This window comes from Phocoena phocoena, chromosome 7 (genome assembly GCF_963924675.1).
Source record: "Phocoena phocoena chromosome 7, mPhoPho1.1, whole genome shotgun sequence".
Taxonomy (NCBI): domain Eukaryota; kingdom Metazoa; phylum Chordata; class Mammalia; order Artiodactyla; family Phocoenidae; genus Phocoena; species Phocoena phocoena.
The window spans coordinates 71,205,840-71,224,251 of record NC_089225.1 but is presented as its reverse complement, the minus strand read 5'-3'; the positions used below and the strand labels follow the sequence as shown (position 1 = coordinate 71,224,251).

Here is an 18,412-nt window from a genome sequence, read left to right as displayed (position 1 = left end):
TTTCTCTTCTTCTCTCCCACATGTGTCTATGAATAATTTTTTTCTGAACCATTTGAAAGTTGAAGACATGATGATTCTTTATTGCTAAATTTTTCAGTGTGTATTGCTTAAGAATAAGACACCAGAATCAGGGAATTTAACACTGATGTATTATTATCTGGAACATTTCTTTTTCAGGCACCAAATTAAATTGTTCTACATGTGTTTTTGTTTTTGTGTTGGGGGATTAATCTTGCCATTAGTATAAATCATGGCGTAATTGACTATATATTAAATTAACTTTAAATATCTGTATAATTATCAATTTTTTAAAATGTGCTTTTTGTCTAGAATAGTAATATTATCTGGAAATATAGAAGTGATACTCATTTCTAGTTACTGATAAGCATATTTGCATTTTGAAGGATTTAATTGTGCTTTTTAAGTAATTATAATGAGATCTTCTTTAAAAGCCTTAAAGCTATACCAGACTTTTTCCTTTGTTGAACAGTGAAAACTCATCTAGCTCTAGTCTCTTAATTAAAAATAAAAAAGTCTTAGATCACCTAAGTTTTGCATTTAAGAATGCCAAACTTTAAACAAGTAGGATACGAGTTTGACTACATTCATATGTTCAGTTATTTATGCTTATCCATATTAATATTCTCTGTACTAGATTATAAATATGGATCAGATTCATTTTACTTTATCTTCACAGTGTCAGGACAGTACTGCAATGAAGATTGTTTAATAATAATCCAAGTAAAAAACAATGTCAGAATGCTTGAGACACCATAAATATAAGGCACAGAAGGGTTAAATGTAAGATAATAGAAAAAGTGTTTACCAACACTAAAATAACTGATACAGCTATTTTAATATCAAATAAGGTACTATGGCAAAAGCTTTTACTTGATATAGGACATTTCATAGTTATAATAAACAGGTATGACAAATCTAAATTTGTATGTCCTGTGAATCTTGAGAGTGTATTTTTTCTCTTAGGCTTTAGTCATGTGGTATTATGTCAGATTATTTCTAATTGAGTGCTGGTTATTTCTAATTGAGTTATTTCTACTTGAGTATTATTTGAACCCTGGTATGGCATAATCTTCCTACTGTCGTTTCTATTAGGAATCTAGGCTAAGGGCACTAGCAATCCCAGATCATCTCAGTCCCGTCAGGAATGGGAGTATTTGAAGCTGAGCATTTGAATCCAGGCCACCCTAACTTCTAATGTGTAACATTTTGGGGCCCAGTTCAGCAAACCCTCAATTTCAGTTCTTATTCTCTTAGCAGATAGGGCTTAGTTCAGTCTGTTGAAAGCTATTCAGCTTTTCACCTTCTTAAGTTCAGTGTAGTCAGATTCTGAAAGTAATTTTATTGACTCTAATCAACCATAGAAAGATATTTTATAAATGCTTGTCTAAAACTCTCAATTTGTAGCAATATGAAGCTGAACAGAATTGCTTAATGAGTTTCATAATGTACAGTATGACACTGAGAAACAATGGGAACAAACCTCTGCCTCTGTGAAATAACTCTACTGGTGTGATATTTTCAAACATTTAAAAATGTTTAATCTTGCAAAAAAGTAGAAAGCCCTTAAAGGGGAAATAGACAAAACCACAATCCTAGGAGAAGATTTGAACATACTTCTTTCAATGACAGATGAAGCAGAGACATAAACAGTATATGTACATATATACACATACATTTTACATGCATGCACATGATTTAATATGGTCCAATAAACAATCCAATTAACATGGACTCAGTAACTGTAGATTTCATGTTCAATTCATGTGTGCATGGAACATTTACCAAAATTGGCCATAGAGTTAGTCTCAGCATATTCCAAAGGATTAATCTTACAGACTGTTCTCTGGCCCCAATGGAATTAAGCTAGTAATCAATAATAGACAGAAAATCCTGAATGTTTGGAACATGTTTCTGCTACGCTTTGAGGGTATGGAAGGATTACTTAAATTACACTAAATGGATTACACTAAATGTACCATAAACAAAAATAACAAATTCGATTGTGTTAAAATTAAGAAGCTCTATTCATTCCAAGACATCATTAAGAGAGTGAAAAGGCAAGCCACAGACTGGAAAATAGGTATTTGGAATACAGTCCCTTGTTCTCAGCAGGGGATTGGTTCCAGGACCCCCATCCGATGCTAAAACCCAAGGATGCTCAAGTCCATTGTATAAAATAGCATAGTATTTGCATGTAACATATGCACATCCTCCCATATATTTTAAATCATCCCTAGATTACTTACAATACCTAACACAGTGTAAATGCTATGTAAGTAGTTGTAAACGGTGTAAATGCTATGTAAACAGGTGCTGGTATGCAGCAAATTCCAGTTTTGTTTTTTGGAACTTTTTGTTGGAATTTTTTAGAAAATATTTTTGGTCTGTGGTTAGTTGAATCTGCAGATGAGGAGCTGTGAATATGGAGAGCTGACTATACATATATTTGACAAGAAATCATATGAAGGATGTAGAAAGAATTTCTACCTATGAATAAGAAAATCCAATGGAAAAATGAGCAATAGATTAGACATTTCATAAAGAGAATATGCAGATGACCAAAACATGACAAAGCACTCAATTGGATTAATCAGCAAGAAAAGGAAAACTGAAACCACAATGAAATACTAACATATACTCACTAGAATGGCTAAAATATTTTCTATGTGAGTCTGTTTCTATTTCGTAAATAAATTTATTCGTATTATTTTTTTAGGTTTCATATGTAAGTGATGTTTGATATTTGTCTTTCTCTGTCTCACTTCACTTAGAATGATAATCTCTAGCTCCATCCATGTTTCTGCAAATGGCATTTCATTCTTTTTTATGGCTGGGTAGTATTCTATTGTATATATATACCACATCTTTATCTATTCATCTGTTGACGGACATTTAGGTTGCTACCATGTCTTGGCTATTGTAAATAATGCTGCTTTGAACATTGGGGTGTATGTACCTTTTTGAATTAGAGTTGTTGTCTTTTCCGGATATATGCCCAGAAGTGGAATTGCTGGATCATATGGTAACTCTGTTTTTAGTTCTTTAAGGAACCTCCATCTGTTCTCTGTAGTGTTTGAACCAATTTACATTCCCACCAACAGTGTATAAGGGTTCCATTTTCTCCACACCCTCTCCAGCATTTATTATTCGTAGACTTTTTCATGATGGCCATTCTGACTGGTGTGAGGTGATACCTCATGGTAGTTTTGATTTGCATTACTCTAATAATTAGTGATGTTGACCATATTTTCATGTGCCTGTTGGCCATCTATATAGAATGGCTAAAATGTGAAAGACAATTTCAAGCATTGGTGAGGATATGGAGTACAAAGTCATATTGCTGCTGGAGTAGAAATTGGTACGACTGCTTTGGAAAATTGTTTGATCTCGTCTTTTAAAGTTGATTGAATTAATGCTCTGACCCAACAGTTTTACAACCCAACCAAAATGTGTGTACTTATGCCCCAAAAGACATGTGTAAGAATGGTCATTGAATCGTTATTTGCAGTAGCCCCAAACTGAAAAACCTACTAGCTATTCACAGTAGAATGAAAATAGTTTATTCATACAAAGGAATGCTGTACAATGAAAGAAATTATTGCTACACCCATGAATAAATCTTGCAAACATAACATTGACTGAAGTCAAATAAATAATACTCTATGGCTCTATTTATATCAAGATCAAAACCTGAAAAAGTTAATCTCATTTTGTTAGAAGTCAGGATAGTAGTTACCTGAAGGATGGGGAGGGAGTAGTGGCTGACAGGGTGCATAAAAGAATTTCTGATAATTTTTATCTGGGTTTTGGTTACAAGGATGTGTTCATTTTGGGATAATTCACTGGACCTGTGTGCTAGCTGTTTGTACTATTTGTGTACTTTCGATTGTATATTATATGTCAATTAAGAGGAAAAAAAAAAGCCAGTGTGGCTGACAAGAGTGAAAGTGAGGAAAGTGGAGAATGGTAGACCATAAGATCAGGGAGATAGAAAGGGACCAGATCACGTAGGGTCTTATCAGCCAGGATGAGGAATTTCAGTAATATTTTCATGGGATGGGGAGTCACTGGAGAGTTTTGGGCAGGAGAATGACATGAACTGATTTACATTTAATAAGTTTACTTGGCTGTTGTGCAGAGGATGGATTGTGGCAAACACAGAGGCAAGAGAGACTAACCCAGGCAAGAGATGATAGTGACTTCACCTAGGGTTGCAACAGTGGCGATGAAGTGGCCCAATCCAAGATATATTTTGAAGTTAGTGCTATCAAGACAGATTCATAGGGCTTCCCTGGTGGCGCAGTGGTTGAGAGTCCGCCTGCCGATGCAGGAGACACGGGTTCGTGCCCCGGTCCAGGAGGATCCCACATGCCGCGGAGGGGCTAGGTCCGTGAGCCATGGCCACTGAGCCTGCGCGTCCGGAGTTTGTGCTCCGCAACGGGAGAGGCCACAACAGTGAGAGGCCCGCGTACTGCAAAAAAAGGAAAAAAAGACAGGTTCATAGGTTAGATTGTAAGATCAGAAAGAAAGGATGATGCTGAAATTTTTGGCCTGAGCAGCTGGGTGAATGATGGTGCTATTTGCTGAGATGGAAAAGACTGAGGGAGCAGCATGTTCAAAGAGAAATCAAGAGGTTTACTTCTGATGCATGAACATCGAGATACATATTAGATGTTTAGGTGGAGATGTTAGGTAAACAGCTAGATATAAAATTCTAGAGAAATCAGGAGTGGGAAAATAATTTGTCGTTAATGTTACAGTGCTTAAAATCTTGGGGCTCTTGGAAGAGATCACCTGGGGAATGAATAGAAAGAACAGAGTACAGGTGAAGTGGAGTAGTGGGATGATATCTGATCATTGGGGCAGATCAACATTTTGATGTCAGGGAGAAGAGAAAGAACAACTAATGAGTTAGAAGGAAAACCAGGAGAGTGTAGTGTCTCAAAGCCAAATCAGGTGTTTCCTGAAGTAGAGGGTGAGCCACTGTCAAATGCTACAGAGATTTATAATTATGTGATAAATGAAATTTGACTGCTGGGTTGGGTAGGATGCAGGGAGAGTATTTGAGGAGAGTTAGGAATTGGAATAAATTTTACATTTGGGGAATGAATGTGCATAACAGGTTGTTAATATAATAAAACTTGAAGACTGAAACCTTTTTAGTCTAGCAAAGGAGTATCTGCTAAGATTAATGGTTAATAGTATGTAATGGTAAATTTTGGAAATTTCAAGGAGGATTTAATATAAGCAACCTATAATGGATTCTTTTATATAAGATACAAAAATTAGATATGAATCTGCCACGAGAGTGCTACACCCCTTTCAACGTGGATCAGTATTTATGTCCTTAGTATCTCCAAGTCAGGTGGCTTGAATTTTCCCGGTCTTCATTTCATCTTAATTGAAAGGCATTTTAAATTGGCTCCTAATGGTACTGGTGTCAATGACCTCTTATTTGGAAAGCTTTTCATTAATAACTTCTTACTAAAATTTTGAAGTCTTTGACTTTGTTCATTATTTTATCAGCCATGACTGAAACAAAATAACTGAATCAATGAATATGGGATCTATAGCTTCTACATGAAAGAGCACAGGGCTTATAAATTTCTTTCTTTCTTGAATTTAGGGGGTAGGGAGGGCCCTCTGTAGAGAATTTGGGCTGTTAGTGGTTCTTTTGCAAAGGAATGAGGGTTCCAGAAGATAGTATGGGAATGACTATCAGGGAGAGCAGTGTTAGGAAAAAGTACACAGCAGTATTGGGATGAATTTATTAGAGGCCAAAGGCCTAAGACAGCTATTGTGTGATGCTGAATCATGACAGAATCTGGGTCTGGTTCTAACTGAAAATGTGGTGAAGAGACATTTTTAATTGAAAAGAACAGGCACTCACCCAAACAGATCCAGAAAAGAGAAGGGAGCAGTTAAGAGACAAGTACAGGGAACAAATGGGAATCCAAAGACAAAAATGCAACATAGCTTGTCTTCTGAAAATTGAACTGCAAGTGTGGGCTTAAGGCAAGTCTGAGTAGTGCATTTGCCTGTTTTTCTCTCTCCAGCTATTTCTGTTTTCTTTGTTCTCTGTGTTGTACAGGCTACATGCACTAAACAATCTAATAGAAGTTCTGAATAATGTGAAAAACATAACATAGGAAATGTATGTCACAATGTGAGCACAGACAAACTTGGATACTTTGTAATCACATGTATACCTCTTATTTTATTCAAATATATCTGTTGATTCAGAGATGACTGTTAAGTTTGTCATTTTCAGTGACATTCAACAAGTCAGAAACAGACTTTCAGCCAAATCTTTTTATTTTGTAACTTGTGTTTAGTAATGGATTTTAAGAGTTAAATAGTTACTAAGTGTTGTATCTGAGAAAAATGATGTTGCTAATTTTATTTGATGAACTATGTGAATAAATAAAATGTGTTAATATTCTATTTAAGCCTACTGAAATTTGCTAGAATAGCTTGGTTATGCTTTTTTGATGATTGGTTCCATTAAGAATACTCAGTGGTTCTGGGAAGAGTCAGTATTCTATAATGCTGCATCTAGTTTGAAATAAGAGGTAATTGGGGAAGAGGACATGAAGCATAACACAGGATACTAATCAAAAACATTTTAGCTAAAACAAATCTGTTCCAGATATCAGGGGTACCCATGTACTTTTCACCCAGAAAGTTCTGAAATTGTGTGGTTTAGGGTTTCCCTCCTGTCTATCTCCTGAAATTCCTTTAAAGAAATTCTTTATGAAGAATTATATATAATATATATTATATGTATCTTTGTATATGCTATAATTTACTTGGTTTATAATGTTTGTGAATGTGAGGTTTTGTTTTTTTTTTTAACGCCCGCAGTATTTTTAAAACAATTTTTTGCCTTTTCCCTAGGGAGTTGGTCTCTCAGTTCATGGGCAATTCCGAGTGGCTACTGAAAAGTCTCTTTTTGCAATGCCAGAAACAGCAATAGGTAAAAAAAAAAAAAAAAACAAAAACCAAAATTTTCATACTTTTACAATTATCATCTTTTGATACATTTCAGATTACAGTTATTGAAGGAATTGATGGAATCTTGTATGAAAGAACTTTTAAAAATAAATTATAATAGGAAGATACCTAAAAGTATATTAGCTCATACTTATATCTGAAAACACAAAGGCAAGCATATTTAAACTGGAGACACTAGCGCACTGTAGTCTATTTTATTTATTCTTATTGAAGTATAGTTGATTTACAATGTTGTGTCAATTTCTGCTGTACATGTCTTTAATTTTAGATGAAAGATTATTAGAGGAAATATCTTGCATTCAGATCTATGCTCCATTTTGAGTTAACTTTTGTATGTGGTGAGAGGTATGGATCAAAGGTATAGATCAAAGTTTATTATTTTGCATAGGGAGATAAAATCATTCCCACATCATTTTTTGGAAAAAGCTACTATTTCTCCACTGATTGCCTTTGCACCTTTGTATGTGCTGATCTTGGTGCCAACACCACACTGTCTTGATTACTGTTGCTTTATAGTAAGTCTTGATCAAGTAATGATAATCCTCTAATTTTGTTCTTTTTTTTTCTTTCAAGTTGTTTTGGCTCTATAGATCCTTTGTATTTCTATGTGAATTTTAGAGTGATTTTGTAAGTTTCAACAAAAAGGCCTCTTAGAATTTTTTTTTTTTTTCGGTACACGGGCCTCTCACTATTGTGACCTCTCCCATTGCGGAGCACAGGCTCCGGACGCGCAGGCTCAGCGGCCATGGCTCACGGGCCCAGCCGCTCCGCGGCATGTGGGATCTTCCCAGACTGGGGCACGAACCTGTGTCCCCTGCATCAGCAGGCGGACTCTCAACCACTGCGCCACCAGGGAAGCCCACCTGTTAGAATTTTTATTTGGATTGTCTAGGATCTATCAATTTCAGGAGAATTGATATCTTAACAATGTTGAGTCTTCAGACCTGTGAGCAAGGTATATCTTTCCATTTATTTAGGTTTCCTTTAATTTCCCTAGGCCATGTTTTGTAGTTTTCAGTTTCTTATACATCTTTTGTCAGATTTTTCCTTAAGTATTTCATATTATTCAATGATATTATAAATGATATTTTTAAAATCTAGTTCTGATGTTAGTTATCAATATATAGAAATATAATTGAGTTTTGTACTTTGTATCCTGCAAACTTGATAAACTCACCTATTAGTTCTAGTAGAATTTTTGTAGATTGAATTGGATTTTTTAAATAGATAATTATGTTGTTTACAAATAAAGTACATTTTACTTTTTTCTTTCCCATATGGATACTTTTTATTTTTATTTTTTCTTGCCTTATTCCACTGGGTAGAACCTCCAATACAATGTTGAACAGATACGTTGAGAGTGGGCCTTCTTGCCTTGTTTGGGATCTTAGGGGGAAAACGTTCAGTCCTTCACCAATTAAGTACGATATTAGGTATAAGTTTTTCATAGGTGCCCCTTATCAGGATGAGGAACTTTACTTCTGTTCCTAGATTTCTGAGGGGTTTTATAAGGAATGGACTTTGGATTTTGTAATTTTTTTCAGCATGTGTTGAGATGATCATTGTTTTTTCTTTTTTAGTTTGTTAAGGGTGGATTACTTTGATTGGTTTTTTTAACATTAAAGTAACCCTGCTTTGCTGGAATAAATCTCACTCAGTATGATGTGTCCTACTTTTTATATGTTGTTGGGTTTGATACACAAAAATTTTATTTGGAATTTTTGCATCTATGTTCATGAGGGATATTGGTCTGTAGTTTTCTGGTAACATCATTTTGGTATCAGGGTAATGCTGGGTTCATATCTGGAAAGGTTCGGGTAGAATTGATTCTTTTTTTTTCTTTTTTTTCATGTGTTTGGTAGAATTCACCAGCGAAGCCATCTAGGTCTAGAGTTTTCTTTGTGGAGAGGTTTTTAACTACAAATTCAAAATCTTTAATAGATGTAGGCTATTCAAGTTATCTGGGGTTTTCTGCACAAACTTTAGTAATTTGGGTCTTTTAAGGAGTTTGTCCATTTATTAGCATAAAGTTCATTTCCTTATTATCTTTTTAGTATCTGTAGAATCTATAGTAATACCTGGCTCTCTCATCTTTTTTTTTTTTGGTCATGCCATGCAGCATTTGGGATCTTAGTTTCCTGACCAGGGATCAAACCCGTGCCCCCTGCATTGGGAGCGTGGAGTTTTAACCACTGGACAGCCAGGGGAGTCCCTCTCTCATTCTTTTTTTTTTTTTTTTTTTTTTCTGTATGCGGGCCTCTCACTGTTGTGGCCTCTCCCGTTGCGGAGCACAGGCTCCTGACGCGCAGGCTCAGCAGCCATGGCTTATCGGCCCAGCCGCTCCACAGTATGTGGGATATTCCCGGACCGGGGCACGAACCCATGTCCCCTGCATCAGCAGGCGGACTCTCAACCACTGCGCCACCAGGGAAGCCCTCTCATTCTTGATATTAGTAATTTGTCTTCTCTTTCTTTTTCTGATCACTGTAATTAGAGGTTTATTAATTTTTTTGATCTCAAAATAAGTTTTTTGGTTTTCTGTTTTATTGATTTCTGCTCTGATATTTATTACTTCCTTCTACTTACTTGAAGTTTTATCTCCTTTCTCTAGTCTCCTAAGGTGAAACCTGAGGTCATTGATATGAGACCCAGGTATAGAATTCTATTCTGATGTTTAAATGTCAGTACTTTAAAGATTTTGCTACACCATCTTCTCATTTATGTTGTTTTCCATGAGAAGTCTGCTTTTATCCTTATCTTCGTTCCTCTGTAAATAAGTGTCTTTTTTTTTTTCTTTTTTCTTTTCTCTGGCTGCTCTTAAGATTTTCTGCTGATCACTTGTTTTGGTGTGCCTTGATCCCTTGATTATGACGTACCTTTTTGTAGCTTTCTTCCTGTTTCTTATGATTGTGTTTATTGGGCTAGTTAGTTTTGTAGTTTTTGTCAGATTTGGAAATTTTGACATTATTTCTTCAAATATTTTTCTGTCCCTCCATTTCCTTTTCAGGAACTCCATTTAAACTTTTGTTAAGCTCACTCATGTATTGTTGATTTTTTTATTTCTTTTTTTATTTTAGATATTTGCTATTCATATGTTTTCAAGTTCACTAATCCTTTCTTTTGCAAAGTCAAAACTGCCCTTAATCCCATTCATGTATTTTTTAGCTTATACATTCATCTTAGTTTTCATCTATAGTAGTATCGTTTGGGTCTTTTTAAAAATATATATTATTTGTTATTTCTTTTTTAAAATTTATTTATTTTATTGATTTATTTTTGGCTGTGTTTGGGTCTTTGTTGCTGCGCGTCGGCTTTCTCTAGTTGCGGAGAGTGGAGGCTACTCTTCATTGCGGTGTGTGGGCTTCTCATTGCAGTGGCTTCTCTTGTTGTGGAGCATGGGCTCTAGGCACACGGGCTTCAGTAGTTGTGGCATGTGGGCTCAGAATTTGTGGCGTGTGGGCTCTGGAGTGCAGGCTCAGTAGTTGTGTCTCACGGGCTTTGTTGCTCCACGGCATGTGAATCTTCCCAGGCCAGGGCTCGAACCTGTGTCCCCTGCATTGGCAGGCGGATTCATAACCACTGTGCCACCAGGGAAACCCCTCTTATTTGCTTTTATTTAACTTTTTGAACATATGGTATATGTTTATTATAACTGTGTTGATGTCCTTGTTTGCTAATTCTTATGTTTATGTCAGTTCTGAGTCAGTTTTTCTCATTTTGTTTTTTTGTTTTATTTGTCTTTATAGATAATGTTACAACATTTCAAACTTTATTCAAACACATTAGTGGTGGCAAAGAGCACAAACGAGTGACAGGCACGATTGCTAACGCCAGGATCAAAGGCCAGGAAGGAGCTTGAGAGAGCCTGTTGGTCCCTGCCTTCCCCACACCTTACTGTCACTTTCTTTTTTTTTTTTACTGGCATATAGTTGCTTTACACTGCTGTGTCAATTTCTGCTGTACAGCAAAGTGAATCAGCCTTATGTATACATATGTCCCTTCTTGCTTGGATTTCCTGCCCATTTAGGTCACCACAGAGCACTGAGTAGAATTCCCTGTGCTATACAGTAGGTTCTCATTAGTTATCTATTTTATACATAGTAGTGTATATATGTCAATCCCAATCTCCCAATTCACCTCCCCCACCTTTTCCCCCTTCGTGTCCATACATTTGTTCTCTACATCTGTGTCTCTGTTTCTGCTTTGCAAGTAAGATCATCTATACCATTTTTCTAGATTCCACATATATGTGTTGATATACAATATTTGTTTTTCTCTTTCTGACTTACTTTACTCCGTATGACAGTCTCTTGGTCTTTCCATTGTCTCTGCAACAGTTCTGGATCAGTTTTGATTGATTGTTTTATCATGTCATCATGGGTGGCAATTTCTTGCTTTTTTAGATTCCTGGTAATTTTTGACTGGATTCTAGACATTGTAAGCTTTACTTTGTTGAGTGCTGGATATTTTTGTATAGATGGTTCCCAACTTACACTTTTTTGATTTTACAATGGTGCAAAAGCAATATACATGTAGTAGAAACTGTACTTTGAACTTTGACCTTTTCTTTGGCTGGCCATATCCGGTACCATACTCTCATGTGATGCTGGGCAGTGGCAGCGAGCCATAGCTCCTATGCAGCCACACAATCACAAGGATAAATAACTGATACTTAGAACCTTTTTGTTTTTCACTTTTAGCATAAGTCAATAAATTTTATGAGATATTCAACACTTTATTATAAAATAGGCCTTGTGTTAGATGATCTTGCCCAACTTTAGGCTAATGTAAGTATTCTGAGCACATTTACGATAGGCTAGGCTGAGCTATGATGTTTGGAAGTTAGGTGTATTAAATGCATTTTTGTCCTATGGTATTTTCAACTTATGATTTGTGATGGATTTATCAGGATGTAACCCCAATGTAAATTGAGGAAGATCTATATTCTTATAAATATTCTTGAGCTTGCTCCTGGGATGAGGTTATGTTACTTGGAAACAGTTTGTTCCTTTCAGGTCTTTTAGTTTTTTTTAAAAAAATTTATTATTATTATTATTTTTAGATGCCAGGTTGGAGCAGTGCTCAGGCTAGGGCTAATTATTCCCTACTACTGAAATGAGACCCTTCTTTGCCTTCTACTCAGTGCCCCCACGAATCCTGAGTTCTCACAGTCTGATTGGTGGGAACAGGCACTATTCTCAGCCCTGTGTAGGTTCCCAGTACTGTTCTCTATAATCCTTTCCTGTGGTTCTTTCCATAACCTCAGGCAGTTTCTTCATACACATGTACTGATCAGTACCAAGCTGAGGACTTACGGGAGACACTATGCAGATCTCCAGAGTTTTCTCTCTGTGCAGCTCTCTCCTCTCTGGTACTCTCTTCTGGGAATTCTGTCTGCCTCAGTCTCCCTGGATTCTTAGCTTTATTCCCCTCAAATCAAGGGCTGTTCTGGGCCTGGACATTCTCTCAAGGCTTTAAGCTGGAGCTTTTGTAGAGTTTACCTCACTTGTTTTCAGATATTCAGAGATCACTTACCTTTATTCCCTGATGGTCCAGTTTGTTGAAAACTGGTATATTGTATATTTTCTATAGTTATTTCAAGTAGGAGAGTAAATTTAGTCCCTCTTACTCCATCTTATCCAAAGTGTAATTCTTCTGGATGGCTACTTTAGATTAGATGGTTAAAGATGTTTTCCAAGGAGATGTCCTTTAGGTTGAGATTTGAATGACAAGAGGGAAGCAGCTATATTAATATCTTAGAACAGAATACTGTGGTGTTAAGAAGTTAGTCTAAAGCAAGAATAAAGCTTTACCAGTTCAAGAAACCAAATAGAGTCAGCTGTCTGAATCAAGGGCAGGAGTGTTATACTGTGCTCTTCAAGAGGTACACAGGGACCTCTGGTGAAGAGTTTGGATTTAAACCTAAACATTATGGGAAACTGTGGGAGAGTTTAAAGCAGGGAGTGGCATGGTCTGGTTTACATTTTAATGCCATCATTCTGGCTGCTTTAAGGATAATGGATTGTAGGGGGTGCAAGAGTAGAGAGGCTTGTTAGGAGGTCATTACGTTAATCTAGAGCTCTGCTGTCTGATACTGTAGCCACTAACCACAGATGGCTACTTAATATAAATTAAATTTAAATAAATTCAGTTCCTCAGTTGCAAAGTGTTTAATAGCCACATCTGGTTAGTGGCAGCATAGATTATAGAACATTTTCATCATCATAGAAAATTCTATTGGATAGCACAGGTCTAGAGAGAGATAATTTTAAGCTTGGGGTAATATGGAGCTATAGAGTTGGAATAGAGTGGATAGATTTAGAAAATGTTTTGGAGTTAACTTGCTTGCTGATATAATGAATCAGGAATAACTCCAAGGTGTTTAGGTAGTGCTACTAGATGGATGAGGCCAATTAGGGAAGGAACAGTATGGTTGGAGGGATGAGAATCAGGAGTTGTGTTTTTGCCATGTTATATCTGGGATGCTTATTATCTATGTGGCTAAATCTAGAATGCAGATTTGAGAGTTTGTATTCAAGGGAAAAAGGCATAACTAGATAGACAGATTTGGGACTGTATTGGTCTGCTAGGGCTGCCATAACAAAATAACAAGACTGGGTAGCTTAAACAACATTTATTCCTCCCAGTCCTGGAAGCTGGAAGTCCAACATCAAGGTATTGGCAGGTTTGGTTTCACCCAAGGCCCCTGTCCTTGGCTTGTAGACAGCTGCCTTCTCTCTGTCCTCACATGGCCTTTCCTTTGTGTGTGCCCTCAGTGTCTCTTCCTCTTACAAGGACACCAGTCCTATTAGATAAGGCCCCCACTCTTATAACCTCATTTAACCTTAATTACCTCTTTAGAGGTCCTTTTCTCCAAATTGTCACATTGTGGGGTTAGGACTTCAGCTTAAGAATTTTGGGACACCATTTGGGACACAATTCCGTCCCTAACAGGGACTGATCCGCATATAGATATTATCTAAAGCTGTAAGAGCTAAGGAAATGCGTGTGTGGGGTATCGGAGAGCCTCAGATGAGGCCTGGGCACAGCAGTGGGCACAGGTCCAGCAAGGGAGGTGGAGCCAGTAAGGGGAACTGGAAAGAAGCAGCCATTGAGGCAAAGGGCGAAGGGGGAGAATGTGGGGCCCTGGAACACACAGAAGTGTTTTCACTTGGGCAGAGTGCTCCTGAGGTTCAGCAGCAAGTAGGAATGGATATTGAGGAACAGAAAGACGACCAGAGTGGCTGGAGTATAGTGAGTGAGTAGTAAGAGATGTAATTGAAAAAGTGGTCAGGGGCCTTGAAGACTGATAAAGGTGTTAGTTTTTTTTTTTTTTAATTAATTAATTAATTAATTAATTTTTTCAGTATGCGGGCCTCTCACTGTTGTGGCCTCTCCCGTTGCGGAGCACAGGCTCCGGACGCGCAGGCTCAGCGGCCATGGCTCACGGGCCCAGCCGCTCCGCGGCATGTGGGATCTTCCCAGACCGGGGCATGAACCCGCATCCCCTGCATTGGCAGGCGGACTCTCAACCACTGCACCACCAGTGAAGCCCCCTAGGAACTTTTTGACATGTAGAACTGGGAAGAATTTGAATGCTTGTATTTTTATCTGAATTAATTGAAGCAATTTTCAAATAGATAGGTGGATTATAAACCTAGAGGGTCACAATTGTTTAAGGAGCTCTTAAACACCAAAAAGTAGTGTACTGGCAAGTATTTGCATATATGCTATTTTTAGTTGTTGCCAGTAGAGAGAGTAAGGGAATTTAAAAAACACTCATGGTTAAGAAAAGAGTAAGTGCAAGTGATTTAACTAGGTATAAACGTGTTCATTTAGTAGGACTAATGGTTATCACATCACTTTAAGTATTTTGAATATTAGATAATTGACGGTTTGGACATTGATTAAATGGTAATAATAATTTATCACATAATAGCCTTGGATTACATATATTTTTTCCTGTGCTTATCATTTGGAAAGAAAATATTGCTTCAGTCTTTACCTGCATTGGAGACTCTTAAAAAGTAGTAGTAGAGATGAGTAATTTAAGTAATATTAAGTAGTTATATCCAGAACATTGTGCCGTCATATCCGTTATTGACTTCTATAGAAATGAAACATGAAAAATTTGAAAAGTACCCCAATTAAGTTAGCACAATTTATAGCAAGTCTTTTGTGACATTGATTGCATTGTATAGTACATTGTAGTACTGTGGTATAGTAATAATATTTTTACTATAGATTCAGACTCCAGAGAAAAATGGCTCTTTGATCTCAAGTAAAGAGAGCTGAATTTATCTTTTTCATTTGAATCATTGTCTCTTTTTGTTTTTAATTACAGGGCTATTCCCTGATGTGGGTGGAGGTTATTTCTTGCCACGACTTCAAGGAAAACTCGGGTGCTTCCTTGCATTAACAGGATTCAGGCTGAAAGGAAGAGATGTGTATGCAGCAGGAATTGCTACACACTTTGTAGATTCTGAAAAGGTAATTACTTGGATGATTGCATTTTGTGTTGTTTGGAATAGCTCATGGGGAGGCAGTATGAGTGGTTGAGATTACAGGCTTTGGTCTACATGGGTCTGAACCCTACATGTACCCTTAAAGCTGTGTGACCCTGGGGAAGGTGCTTAAGCTCTCCAATCCTCATTTCCTCATATGCAAAATGGAAATAATTATATCTGGATCCAGGGCTGTTTTGCCTGGTACCTTCAGTGAATATTTTATAATGAATAATTATAGTCTGTTTAAAAAAAAAGTAATATTTTAAGAAAGTCTAATATATAAAAATCTGAATTTATGTATAAAAAGATAGGCTTTTATAAAGATATTTTTGAAAGATTCTTTTGTTTGTTAGTTTCCCTAGTGCAGTTAAAAGTTTGTAAAATATGGTCTTAAAAACTCTTCTGAAGGGTATCTGTTGTAAGGGACACATATTACTTACCTTGGTCTTAAAACATTTTTCTTAAACAGCACGGTCAGTTTTCTTAGCTCAGGATAGCACAGTGGCAAAGGATGTGCAGATGGACAGCCTGGTTTTAAATCTTAGCTTGAATTTATCCTCTTTAGCCCCAGTTTTCCCATCTCCACATTGAGGATGGCAGTTTTATCATAGCAGTTGAAAGTCATTGTGTTAAATGTAACAGAAGGCCCAGTTCAAGGTGGTTTTGCCTTAGAACTCCCAGCAAGAGATTTGGGATTTTTCTGCTTCAGCTGGCTTAGCTCAGTCTTATTGAACTGACTTGTTCCTGAACCACATGGGTGGGTGGAATACACTGGCTAATCTATCCTAGCTAATGTGCTCCATCCCTGGAACTGTGGGGTAAAGTCAGTTTCCCAGGAAACCAATGGATTTCTGATCTTGAGGGAGGGGTGTTATGTGATAGGGGAAGGAATGCTATTAAAGTGTATCAAGTATACAAAGTTGAAAGTTGTCCCCTTACACTGTTACGAGGGCCTTCCATCACATTTGCCTGAATTTTCAGATATTTCTCTTTTTTAGATCTTTGTGGGCATCCTTGGTCACATTGAGTAGATGGCTGTCTCATTTTTCCCTTGAGCTGTAACAGGAAGCAAACATGAGTACTCCATTATTTGCTCTGGAGGGACATGCTTGATTATAGTGGAATTTGGTTAAGGATGGGGGAGAGAGCTGATCCACAGCCCTTTCTTCTCTTAGTCAGATTGCCCAGTAATATATGCAGTGCATAGCCTACCATTTACAGGGCCTGTAGTGGATAACAGAAATGAATAATACACATTGGGAATGGGGCTAGAGGTGGGTACAAAAGATAAAAAACCATCTGTATCATCTGACAGAGTAAAGTATGGTAAGTGTACAAACAATACAAAGAAAGGATTCAACGGATTGAATCCATTGAAGGAAGAGCTTACTTATAATAAAGGACTGGAAGTTTTCTCATAGAGGTTGCAGTTCAGCTGGGCCTTAAGATAAGTATTGTCAGGAGAAGTTTTTCTGGATAGAGGAGACTAATGAGCAAGCCCCATAGGGGTAGGAAAACATTAGCTGTGTTTTAGAAACAGTAAAAAGTCCATTTGGCTGAGTGTAGGAAGAGGTATATGAGGGATATAGGGGGAAAGCTGTTGGAGGACAGAGGGAATGAAAAGTACCCACCAAACTGAGAAGGTGTCTTGAGACCAAAAAATGAGGCAGGCGGCTCCATATAATCAGTGGATCAGTTTGTTAGAGGGTAACTTATGCTCAGGGTGGCATTGGGCGAACAGTGATCTGGCAGCATTCACAACTGCACCTGCACTGCTGAGGGGCCACTGGGATAGTTTATAGTTGACCTTCGGGTATGGGGGTGTATGCTTGGAAACAGGACATGCATTCCTAAATTGGGGTTTATGAATGGGTAACTCGTCTCTTGGGCACTGGGAATACATACATCATCGAGAGTCTTCATCATTGTTTGGGGACTAACAGAGCGTGGAGGCCACTTGGTCCTAATGATTATTAAACGATGTCTATTAACTATTGATACAAAGCCCTTGATGACAGAGAAGTGATTTACCACACAGTACAGTCCTGGGTAGGGTCAGTGGAAGGGCAGGAGGAACTGTATGGGCCCAAGATGGTGTCAGTTATGTTAATAGCCATACAAGAGTTAAGTGTGGCTATATTATAGACCTGTGCATTGACTATAGTAGCCATTAGTCACATGTGGCAATTTTCATTAAAATTAATTAAAATAAAATTTATAATTGGGATCTTTAGTTGCAACACTACATTTCAAGTGCTTAATAGCTAGAGGGAAACAAAGATGAATGTCACTATTTCTCCTCTTCAATTTCTTTCGTCTTTATCCATTCCTTGCAAGGCAGCATTTACTTTGTGGGAATGTGTGTGCTTTCAACTTCAGTGAAAATTGCCTTCATTGACTCAGCTGAAGGGACAGTATCATAATTTTAAGACAGGGATTTTAAAAAAGAATATAAGATTTCTAAAGAAAAAATATTCTGTGTTGCTGTGGTGTTTTAAATGTTTTCCTTTACCCCCCCTGTAGTTGGGCATGTTAGAAGAAGATTTGTTAGCCCTGAAATCTCCTTCAAAAGAAAATATTGCAGAAGTCTTAGAAACTTACCATGCAAAGGTAATCTTGTCAGTATTCTAACCTCAGATTTTAATTCATGGGGAAGGGGAAGTGACTGAAAAATTAGCAGTTGGTGAATATTATAGTTTGTGGATATAAATAAATTACTGGGATTTATTTACTTTAAAGCTTGTTGGAAGTATCAGTGCTTCACAATCATTAGGATGGCCATCTGAGAAGATGACTTCTTTACATGCAACTACACAGCTTGTTTTCTCATTTCCGGTGAATTTCAGTGCATAGCCTTGTGATTGGCCCTT

The 18,412-nt window shown here is 37.3% G+C and overlaps 1 protein-coding gene across 1 annotated transcript in view; it reads left to right on the top strand.

Moving 5' to 3' along the window:
• HIBCH (3-hydroxyisobutyryl-CoA hydrolase) overlaps positions 1–18,412 on the top strand; it is an 80,164-nt gene that overhangs the window by 35,292 nt on the left and 26,460 nt on the right. Inside the window, exons 6-8 of the mRNA XM_065880608.1 lie at positions 6,919–6,997; positions 15,380–15,525; positions 18,066–18,152. Of these exons, the coding sequence (XP_065736680.1) occupies positions 6,919–6,997; positions 15,380–15,525; positions 18,066–18,152 (312 nt within the window). The remainder of the gene's footprint in view (positions 1–6,918; positions 6,998–15,379; positions 15,526–18,065; positions 18,153–18,412) is intronic.